This window comes from Seriola lalandi, unplaced genomic scaffold (genome assembly GCF_002814215.2).
Source record: "Seriola lalandi dorsalis isolate HSWRI2012SDOR001 ecotype SW California unplaced genomic scaffold, Sedor1 jcf7180002054861, whole genome shotgun sequence".
Classification (NCBI taxonomy): Eukaryota; Metazoa; Chordata; class Actinopteri; order Carangiformes; family Carangidae; genus Seriola; species Seriola lalandi.
In genome coordinates, this window is record NW_019525414.1 from 2,638,695 (window position 1) to 2,649,846 (window position 11,152).

General features: G+C 40.4%; 2 protein-coding genes across 3 annotated transcripts in view; one reads left to right on the forward strand and one right to left on the reverse strand.

The window, feature by feature from the left end:
• Window positions 1-530: 530 nt before the first annotated feature.
• On the forward strand, window positions 531-2,323 carry wfdc2 (WAP four-disulfide core domain 2). Of its 2 annotated transcripts, XM_023427429.2 has the most exons (4): window positions 550-682; window positions 877-1,020; window positions 1,227-1,364; window positions 1,494-2,323. In XM_023427429.2, the coding sequence occupies exons 1-4, from the start codon at window positions 580-582 to the stop codon at window positions 1,625-1,627; spliced, it is 519 nt and encodes a 172-aa protein (XP_023283197.1). In that variant the 5' UTR covers window positions 550-579; the 3' UTR covers window positions 1,628-2,323. The 2 variants fall into 2 exon arrangements, with proteins under 2 accessions (XP_023283198.1, XP_023283197.1); XM_023427430.2 differs by lacking the exon at window positions 877-1,020 and having other exon boundaries at window positions 531-682.
• Window positions 2,324-3,061: 738 nt separating this feature from the next.
• pigt (phosphatidylinositol glycan anchor biosynthesis, class T) overlaps window positions 3,062-11,152 on the reverse strand; it is an 8,758-nt gene continuing 667 nt past the window's right edge. Inside the window, exons 2-12 of the mRNA XM_023427584.2 lie at window positions 10,930-11,150; window positions 9,993-10,170; window positions 8,875-9,002; window positions 8,593-8,693; window positions 8,232-8,406; window positions 7,987-8,084; window positions 7,583-7,739; window positions 6,778-6,978; window positions 5,776-5,941; window positions 4,583-4,666; window positions 3,062-4,463 (exon numbers count right to left, since the gene is read on the reverse strand). Coding sequence (XP_023283352.1) covers window positions 4,214-4,463; window positions 4,583-4,666; window positions 5,776-5,941; window positions 6,778-6,978; window positions 7,583-7,739; window positions 7,987-8,084; window positions 8,232-8,406; window positions 8,593-8,693; window positions 8,875-9,002; window positions 9,993-10,170; window positions 10,930-11,150 — 1,759 coding nt within the window. The 3' untranslated portion in view covers window positions 3,062-4,213. The remainder of the gene's footprint in view (window positions 4,464-4,582; window positions 4,667-5,775; window positions 5,942-6,777; window positions 6,979-7,582; window positions 7,740-7,986; window positions 8,085-8,231; window positions 8,407-8,592; window positions 8,694-8,874; window positions 9,003-9,992; window positions 10,171-10,929; window positions 11,151-11,152) is intronic.

The window sequence follows — 11,152 nt, forward strand, 5'->3', positions numbered from 1 at the left end:
TATGAATTATGTTCATTATTTAATCAGTCTGTTCATTTATTTAATTAGCGCTCCTTAAATTGGCCGCTGCAGCCAACATGTTTGTTCAAAACGCGCAGCCTTTACTTTGAAGGCGAGCTGTTTCTGTTTCCGGCTCTTGACTTCCCTGTTCAATTTTCATTGTACAAGTTGGTTAATGGAACAAAGTGACGCTTCGGTGCGCTGAATTGAATTGCATGTCTTCATTCAGTGGGAAAATAACAACCTCAAAGCGTTAACAGCGTTTAAGCCGCATCGGCTAATGAAGCACGAGCTCAAAAAACGCCGTCATACATTTGCACTAGCACAAATAGGACAACGGCAATATCCCCTAAGATGGCATTTTTCATTATACAATAGACCACAACAGACCATAAATTCCATTAGTGGCATCTGCTGGGAAAAGTGTGGCAGCTCTCAAGTCTCATCAAAGATCTCTGAAGATCTGTAACTCTACAGGCACAAGGACCCAGCATCTCCTGACTGGGCTGCTCAGGCTGCAGGTTGTGCACTGGGATATTTGTCCAAACAAGAGTACATTCTTGTGTGCAAGAAGTTAACATGGAGAAACACTGGTCTGCAGTTTGTGCATTGCTTTTAGCACTCAGTGCATATATGCACTTTAACACAGTTCTTGCTGCAGAAGCTGATCGCAATTTAACAGGTAAGTTTTGTTTTGACTCAGGCTCTGTTTTTTAATGTAGGATCTGCCAATTTACTGTTTCCCTCTGAAAAGTTCATTTTGGTCTGTTTCATTACACAACCAAGTCGTTTGGCAACCAGACACCTTCATTAATGTAATCCCAGTTTCCACAGCTGATCTTTTTCCTTTTCTGCTTCGCTGCCTCTTTCTCTCAGTGATTCTTCCAAAACCAGGACACTGCCCACGTCGCCTTAATGTTGTCCCATCACATAAGGGGTGTGTGTGTGATGAAGACTGTCCTGCAGACCACAAATGCTGTGTCTTTGACTGTGGAGCTGTCTGTGTCCCTCCGGCTTTCAGTACGAGCCACAATGTTTAACTTTTTTTTCTCAAATGGGCAGCTATTAATTCTTTGGTTAACTCTTCTCAGTGACTGAACTGAACGTGGAAATCAAGCATGGACTGTCCATAGGGCAACACAAAGACCCTTCCAATCAAAAGCCATATTTTCCAGACTTATTGTTTTAGTTCTCTTTGTATATATTGATTTCTCTTTCCCCTTCAGCAAAGCCAGGAGTGTGTCCTCGCAGGCGCTGGGGATCAGGGTTGTGTGCTGAATTTTGCTTTAATGACAGTGACTGCCCAAGTAATGAGAAATGCTGCTACAATGGATGCGGACACGAGTGCATTGCACCATACACAGGTTAGATCCCAGAATCCCAGAAAATGCTCCTCCTGTGTTTGTGTAATAACATATATGTGTTGAGATTTGCTCATGAATGCTTGAATACTGTAACTGAGTATGTGTTTTTTATTATCTCTGGCGTGCCAGTGAAGCCAGGTCGCTGCGCTCTGCCCCAGGGAACCCCCATGTGCGCCGAGTACTGCTACCATGATGGTCAGTGTCCAGGAGAGCAGAAGTGCTGCAGGACGACCTGCGGCCACGCCTGCAGTGAGCCCTGCTGATCGGACTAACGTGTGTCTGCATGTGTGCGTTTGTTTGGTTTCTTTCATGCAACAACACAGAAAAAATAGTATTATGTTTCTACCTTTTCATAGTAGCACACTTTGGTACTATATCTGAGCACCGGTTTGCACAAAGTTTGATTGTTTGGATTGAGAAGGTGAAGTGCTTTGCTTAAAGTTATTCTCTGTACCTGTACTTTAAGTACATACAAAAATCAGATTTTGTGAATACTTTTATGGTTAAATAATCTACACTTGTAAAGAATTATAATAATAATCTGTTGTACTGTTGTTGTGACACAGTCAGAGGGATTGTCCACTAGTAATCTTTTTCCCCTCTGAGCCAGTCTGACAAAACTTTCCTGTAAAGAAAAAGTGGTCACTTTGGAGAACATCCTTGGACTGGAGAGGGGTCAGCTGGCAGGGTGCCACTCATAGTTTCCAGAGGACCTGCAGTATGTTTGTATATTAACTTGATTAGTTTACAACTTAAGTAATTGTACTTTGATGTCACTAACATTTTAGTTAAGTAGTATATCTGTATGAGTAGCAGTACTGCATATTCTAAATGTTGTAAATGGATGAAAAATGTACTATACAGTACTTTTATATCTGCTCCTCGTGCAGTTTGAAGGTATGGGGCATTTTCTATTTCTTTGTATCTCAATAAATAAACATGTTTCCAGAACCTAGAAATGTGTTACGCATTTATCACCTTGCTGGTTACAGGTCTCCAGTTTCATTGGTGTCTTTTATGGGCTTTTTAGACGAGAGTTTGGCTGCAAAAGAAATGATGAAATATGCCAAGAATCTAAAGTGCTTACTGGCAGAAAATAAGACTATACAAAGAGGTGGCCAAGAATTTCTGCTGCCCAAACATTTCAACATTGTTGCACCCCAACCTCACATATCTCAAAATGCAGCTCAAATTGTTTTTTGTACAAACATCCAAATTTCACTTTATAATTTACATAAAGTGTCTAGGAAATCACAAACATATGTGCTGCATAAAGTGAAGGCTATGTCATTGAAAACTGTGACAAGCCACTTATCACTGAGGGTATGCGTCCTTGAGAAACAGACAGTGAAGGCTGAGCCAGCAGCTGTGTTCCCTGGCCGTGTATTATACCCACTTGCTTGGAGAGAAAACATAGTTTTGCAGCTGACCAGATATGACCATCACTTATGTGGAATGCTGCTTTTCCCTTTGTTTTTGTTCCACGCTGTTGCCAAACGTGCAGCGGTGAGAAACGCTGACCGGCCAAATACAGAGACGACTGTGTTTGCTTTCTCTAGGTCTGCCAGAAGTGGGGCCGAGTTTGTTTACACAAAAATGTGGGCACTCGGTGGGAAGTAATACAGCCTCAGCTCTGGTGCAGTTTTGAACGGTGTACCTTCTTCCACAGCTAGTAATTTAAATAAAATATCAAAAAAGATGTTTGTCAGTTTATTGAAAAGGCAATAAAGAATGTTTAGGTTTTGCCACACACCAACACACACACACAAACACAAACACCACTCCCGCCTCAAACATTCACAGTCTGCACACTTCTTCAGCACCAGTGAAACAGAATAGACTTTCAGGCAGACAAGCATAACTTATACTAGCTATAAGACGCAATGAAACTGCATTTAACTGATGAGGGAAGGAGTTACAAACTAAAGGCAATTCTTTTTCAGGACCTGCAGACAATCGTCTCTAACATACATTCAAGCATGCATCCAATAATGAGTGCAAAATAAATGTTGGTAAGAGGGCTGTTTCTTTTTTATAGAATAAGTACTTCCAGACAAGTACTGTGGTTGCTCAGGGACATGTCTAGCTTAGAAAAAAAATGTTCTACCAAACACATGTCAGATAATACAAACACATCAGGAACTTTAAATGAACAGGAAATACTTCTGCATGTTCCCTAGTTCCACCTTAATGTTGTGTTTAGTGTGCGTGGTAGTGGGGAACACAGTATTTCAGAGTCATTTGATGTCCTGTCATACCTGAGACTTGATAAAGTGTGACATTCTGACTCAGTCACTCTGACTTAAAGGGTCATTTCATTTCATCTTGCCTTGCAGGGAGATGGGAATAAACAGGTCAGGAACGTCTTTTTTCTATCTGAACTCAGAGGCTTCATAGTGCATTTGTAGAAACATAATTTTACCGAAGTTTCCTTACAGTAACAAAATCCCTCAGTGACAGTGTGGCTAAATTATGATGGAGTGGAGTTATGGTTTCAAACACCCACAAAACAAAAACATTCAAACCAAAAAAAAAAAAAAACACTCTGATGCAGTTACCACCGCTGCATACTCCACAGCTTTGGTTCCTTCTCTCGTCAAACAATAACAAAGCTCCAAATAGACAAATGTCCACATTTTTTTGTCCTCAGCCAGCAGGAAATGATCCTGAATATATTAAAGTTCAAAAGAGTTATTCATCCTCTTCCGTTTGAAAACAAAACCTTCAAGTTGACTGTTCGTAAAGTCAACATTCATACCAGTGTTGGACTCCGTGAATATCACATGTTTACCAGCCAAAAGGAAAATTTCCTTTCTAAAAGCAGAGCCAGTTGGCATCAGTGTCCAGCCTCAGAGTGGCGGCACGCCCCTCATTTTGCGGATGATGTTGGCTATCCGCTTGGCCAGTCCTGGGCTGGGCTCCTCTATCTGAAAGCTCCGGGTCAGTAGGTTGTAGAGGGAGCCGTAGCCCACAGCCACCACAGTGCAGGTCAGACAGATGACATTATACGGCATGCTGAAGTCTGGAGTTGGCAGGTTGACCAGCAGAGGTTCTGTGTAGACACGCACAAAGTAGCTGGACTCCTCTTTACAGGGAAAACTGGTGGGAGATGGGAAATGTAATCAATTGACTTTCAAGACAAACAAGCTTCTCGACAGGATCCCAAATCAGTCGTGACAAATGGCTTTTCCTCAGAAAACAAACAACTCTATACTTACAAGCTGCTGAAAAGCGGGCGTTCCCTAGTGTTGTTTGTATCCATGGCGACCATACTTGGTACAAGAGAGCTGATAACCGAAGACCTAAATGTTGAAGAAACAGATTTTAGTCATTTTGAAAGTAAGAAAAAAAAAAAAAGAAAAATCCTAACAATGAATACAAAACCATGTGACCATCCGCTCTTACACCCCTCAAATCAATCACACAAGTACAACTTCACGAGGGCTGCGGTCAAAAAGTCATAATAATCTCCTTTCCTAACCACTTCCCAACCTCAATGGAAAACGTTGCGGTGCGAGGAGCACTTACACTAAGCTCTTTTTTATAACTAACTTTATTTATAACACATGGACATTAAATAGTCCTTTCCCAACCACAGAAACAAAACAAACAGGATTGAGATGTTGAAATAATATCACATGAAAGAAATATACAAACAGAGAATGTTGAACTATTAAAATAATAATTAAATAGAAATAAGGAACTGAGCAGGAGATTGTAATAAAATACATTGAGAATGAAGTATATAGTTTCCTTTCGTAGGCACTTGTGACATTTCTATACAATTGTTGAGAAGAGAAAATTCACTTTTAGTTCATGCCGCAATGGGAGGGGATTTGGTGAAACAAAATTCATGTATCGGCTATAGTATTTTGTTATGATGATGATATTGTTAACTATAAATTCAACATGCTTGTTCTTCATGATGACTATAACTGGACAGATCTGAAAGAGAAGAAATATATTTTTATGAATTTGGGCTTCAGTTGATCAGACAAGGAGTTCCATCAGTTCTGAATCATGTCACAAACATAAAACAGCTGCTCTGCTGTTTCTACATTTTTGTGGGTCTGCTGTGGTGAAACTACAATAGTGCATCACTTTAAATGCTGCTGCGGCAAGGGAATGTGGGATGGCATTTTCTCCTTTCCTTTTGTAAAGGAAGCTCCAGTGTTTCCTTTGCTAAAGGAGATAAGATAGGAATCACTGAAGTTCGTTTCCTTAACATTTAGAGAAATTCGACCGGCTCTTATCATGGCTGCCACTTACTGTAGATACTTCCAGGTCATTTCACTAAGTTAGGAACCTTCCTAAACCAAAAAACACTTTTCAACTGCAGTCAAGGTCTAAAGTGACATGACTGGCAACATGTGCATCTTCTTTCAGAAACTTCTGCATACTACATGCATACCCGACGTAGAAGCCGTGGTTGGGATCAGGGGTGTATTCAGTCCATTTAAGCAGAGCCCTCTCAAACTGCACAGTAACCTCGGTGACGGAATTGGGAGGAAGCTGGACCAGCATCTCCAGCAGGTGGGGCCTCACGCGGTCCTTAGACGGCTGGTAGTGGATGTAGCCTGGCAGGGGAAGAGAAACATGAGTAACCACTGAACTGATACAACTGATAAGAAGTTCTACATAAATATGGATATAATGTGACAATAAATCCAAACTAATATCACTTGTCAGAATGTTTGAACAAAAGCCAATCACCAAGATAGGCAGGTGGGGGTAAACCAAAGAATGTCTTCCCAGTAAAAAAAAACAAAAAACACAAGCCCCACAGCTTTCATAACAGACCATGTAACTCATGTTCTCCTCCTTGTGGTGAAAAGAAGCACTTACATTGAATAACATGACACAATGATTCCTGTAGAGGAACTGCGCTCATGTAGGAGGTGCAATAATTTTACCCATTTATTTTTTCACAATGAATACACAGCCATCAGTAAGTTAGTAAAATATCATCTGTGTAAGTAGAAATACATTCACAGTAGATTTTTATTCATTCCTCAAAATCACAAGTCATTCTAACAGGGACACAGAACAGCCGCTCCACTTGCTTGTGAAGCAGATTCTTCTTTCTGTCTTTAAAGCTGCATTTGCCTCCAGTTAAAATAACTGGAAGAACGTCACAGCAATGCTAATTAACTTGACGTGTGTGGGAGACATTTGAAAAGACATTTCTCTCGATGATAGTTTGAGGGGAAAGTTAATCTTCTTCTTCTGTGCACATAATTCTGCTGTGCGTTTTCAATGCATGTAACGTCTTATATCACATAAACACCTGCTGGTTAACTAAAGTACAAACAATAAAATGAACTTACCTTTTCGCTACATTTACGCACAGATGTTACACTACGTCATTTCATTAACCTTTTTTGATTTCTATAAACTTGGTAGAGTGACTCACTGGGCTTGTTGTCCTTTCCCTTGCTGGTGACTGTGAGGGTGTGGATGTAGAGACGAAGATACCAGGGTACTGAATCCAGCAGCAGCACAGGGAAAGACCTGTACGGGTGGTTGTTGTACATCAGAGTGTGAATCTCTCCCGTCTGTAGCCCGTAACCGGCTACGTAGCGCTCAGCGTGGAGCAGGGGCCGCAGCATGTCACCTGCATGGGCGGAGTATGTGATAGGGAGTTTTAAACGGTCAAGCATGTGGAAAACATTGCAGCAGAAACAAGAAATATGACACTAAAACACTGCTACTGAATTTAGCGGTGTTAGAGAATTTGATACATAACTGTGCCTTATTTGCTTTACAGGACTCCAGTCTGTTTCTCTTCTTAACTTTGTTAAAATCATCTGTTAATAAACAAGTATGACCCTGATGTTTGAGGAATGAGCAGGTACATTATATAATCTATGTGCCTGATTGATCTCTAGGAACAAATAGTAATGATGTTGCTTTGGTATTAAAGCCAAATTATGTTTTCTCTTTTGATTTTTTGGATGGAAAAAAAAAAAAAAAACGTATCTGAAATTGAGCTACATATTAACAGGTAAAAAAAGAACGGAAAGTCATAGAATAATGTCAAGAGGAATTTAAATTCAGGATTACAAGCCAAACACAGGCAACATTAAGAATAAAAGAAAAGTATTTGAGACATTTTTGTTAACTCATTTAACGCGTCTTTCTTGAAGCATCAGACACAATTAAGACATGTCCGGCATGTTACACAAAGCTGTGTCATGTGCTGCCTTTCTCTCTCTCACCCTCACTGAATTTCCAGCGGATCAGCAGGTTGAGGGAGCGCACGGTGCCAAAGGTGATTTGTTGTGTCAGATCGTAGACGGAGAAGGTCCGCCTGTCCCCCAGCACCACTGCCTGGCTCAGCAGGGGAGTGGCCGGGCTCAGCTCAATCTGATCCCCCTGCAAAATGACATCATGTTTATCTCAATCAAAACAGATTTCTATTCATACTGTTAAAAGATTATCATTTATATAAAAGACTCAAATTATAATCTGCTACATCTGTTTTAAATCATCCTGAATATCTACACCTTGATGTTGCTGTGACAGGTAAAAACGAATCCTCTTTTGCTTTCTGTAAAGTTTGCATTGAGGAAAATGACTAATCATTTAGAGTAGATGACAGCACATTATGAGGAAATCAAACCTGAGGGTTGTCCGTGATGTCAATATAGATTTTACTGGAGGAGGCCAGCGGACAAGATTCTGTCAGGGTCCGAGAGAACATCTTGAACAGGGACCACTCTGAAGGAACAAACAGCTCGAATTAACTAAAGCCAGGAGGATGTCACTGGGCTTTTCTTCTCCTACTATTGTACCAAATACAACTTAGCTCCAAAACTCTAAACTTCAATGCGGGATGAATGGAGGAAGAACATGCTTTTTGCTCACCTCTTTTGCCCTGTCCGGAGGTGTGCAGGTCAAACACCACATTCAGCGTCTGTCGCAGCTCCCAGGATGTGGTTTTGCACTGCTCATCCTCACACACGGGTCTGATGTGCACTGCCTGGGAATGAAAACTACTGTGGAAGAGCTTCTCCGACTTCAACAGGACAGCGAGACCGGCCTGCATGTGCAACATGGCCAGATAAAGAAAGAGAAGAAGAAACTCAGTTAAGCTGCAGTGACCTGCCTCATATCAGGTGTTTTAGACAGGAGATCATGGATCACGGTGCATCATACAAAGGGGCACACATGATATTTGAGTTCTGCTGTTTTTAAAAAACACACACACACACACACAGACACGCACCTTGGATCCACATGGTAAGAGTTTCTTCCAGGGTGTCAGATTCTCTGTGCAAACAATCTCTCGTGGGAGGGTGGCATAGCGAAGGAAGCGGTGGTCCGTCACTTCAAGTTCAACACAAAAAAACAAAAATCAGTCTATTTGACGCAATGCATCCTGGACAGTAACTACAGTAGCAACTGCATGCTGCAAGAGTTAGAGGTGGCTGATCACATCATTAGCTTTTACATCAGCATTAGAGAGAATTAAAAAATGCAAGGGGAAACTGAAGAAGCCACACTGTACCATTGCCTACACCCAGTGGTTTGAAGGAGGCACTGGGCTGAACAGTGTTGGTGGAGTCAATGAAGTTGAGTGAAGCGCAGAAAATCCCCGACAACACATTCGTCAGCTCCTTCCAGGTGCCATCCACACTAATAAGGGCAGAAAAATGGTATGAAGATGTTTGAAAAGACTGACGAAACACACACTACACAACTGCAGAAAAATACTAAGACACTGTATTTAAAATTTGTGTCTGGAGGTTTTTGTTCTAGAATTTTATATGAATATTTTGTAAGACCTAAACTGAAAATAGAAATAAAGCTTTGAAAGCTTTTTTATCTGCTTGTAATCAAAACAGTGTGGGTGTTGAATATTTTCAAGCAGCCTTACTGTAGAGGAAATTCAAATTGTCATTTTATGTTTCTTTTATTCCTGTTAAATATTCATCATAAATCTAAATCTTCCCTACATGCTTTGAGTTTCTACAGATTATATTTGGAATGCTAGTTTGGTTTATATGATATTTTAATATATTTATAATCTTTCCACTAACTGCTGCAAAACACATACACACAGAATAGTAAACTAATATTATCCTCTGCCAAACGTTTACATTGAACATTTTCTGTGTTTCTCGAGCCAGTAATTATTTGCACAATAACAATGACTCTCTGCATAAGTGCAAGTTGATAAGAGAGTTTGATTCGCCAGCCATAGACATAACTTTGTGTCTGTCTGTGTTCAAGAAATTCCCCCTTGGATTCTCACTGTTCTGTACTTTTTGATGCGCCCAGTTACACACTGAATGAATTAGTTATTTCCCACATTTCCCAGTTCTCTTGACTGGGTTCAACAACCCAAGAGAGTTCGAGGAAACCATGTGGGCATTAAAAAATTACAAGTGAGCCATGATTCATGAACACTGCAGCATGTCTATTATCCTACTTTGTGTGGGACTGCACCAAACCCTAGTTACCATCTATAGATTAAAACTCTCTTCTCTAGTATAAGTCTAACAACTTCACCAGGGTGATGTCACAATATCAACGCAGGTCAGTAATTATCATCTGTTTCAATATAAACTTTTACCCCAACATTTCCCCAGCTCTGTTCTGCTGCGACCAGAGGGCTGTACTCACTCTGTCACAGAGTCCTGGAACCACACCCAGAGTTCAGCCCCAGGAGGGGATGGCAGAAAGGGCTGCCCCCACTGCATGGTCCTCCAGTAGCCCTGCGTGAAGGAGATGTGCAGCTCTCGCACTGAGAACTTGGAGATGACCTGGCCCAGGGACTTAGGGAACAACCGGTAGTGGGACACTGAAAAATATAACATTACACAGTTAAGGGTTAGCAAAATCACTGTTCTATGACATGTATATAAATTAACAACAGAAAATACAAGGTGTTTTTGGAATTTATGGAAAGATTAAAAACGTTTAAGAGCTTTTCATTTCAGTAAGGAGAGAGAAAGAAAAGCTTTTGTCATTTTGTATCAGAGGGTAATTCTTTCTGATGCATTAAGAAACCACTAAGAAAAATGGATATTGAATATAAAACACAATTCTACAACATAACTGTACATTTACTATATATATATATATATATATATATATATATATATCATAAATGTAGACACTTTCTGACTTTCACCACTTCCATATACACTGAAACATTCATTCTCACGGTAGGAATTTCCAAATACACGCTGTTAGCATACACAAAATTAACATGTCTGCTATATTTCTTTATTTATAAACTGTGATGAATGGCTATATTAATGGTTAATAATAAATCATTTACTAATCCTTTGCTTGTCTTTTTACGGAGCTCTTTAAGCTGTTAGCTGTTTTTATAACATTTTTATGTTAAATTTCTGTTTAAATCAAGTGTTTTGGTAATAACATTGCAGTGTGTTTCTATTCAGTAACAATGCAGTTAGATACCCTGGTAAACCATAAATAGATCATTAATAGAATGCAAATAATAATAAACATCTAAATTAATATAAATCATTTATTCAAATTTATGAATGTGATGTGTGGTGTGTGTTAACCTCACTGCTAGCTCTTAACCTACCTTTGTTTTCTCTCGTGAAGTCAGTTTCCCACAGGGTGCGGAACTGGAAGCTGGCGTAAACATCTCCTGAGTGCAGCGGTCTGATGACCAATTCCTCCTGAAAATCGTCTTTAGGTCGTGGCACCGATGAGAGGGGCACAGTTTCAGGGGCAGAAGTGTCTTGTTTGTCGGCTGCTGCTTCATTCGGAGTCACATCCTCAACCACGGTCGCTTCCCACCGCCT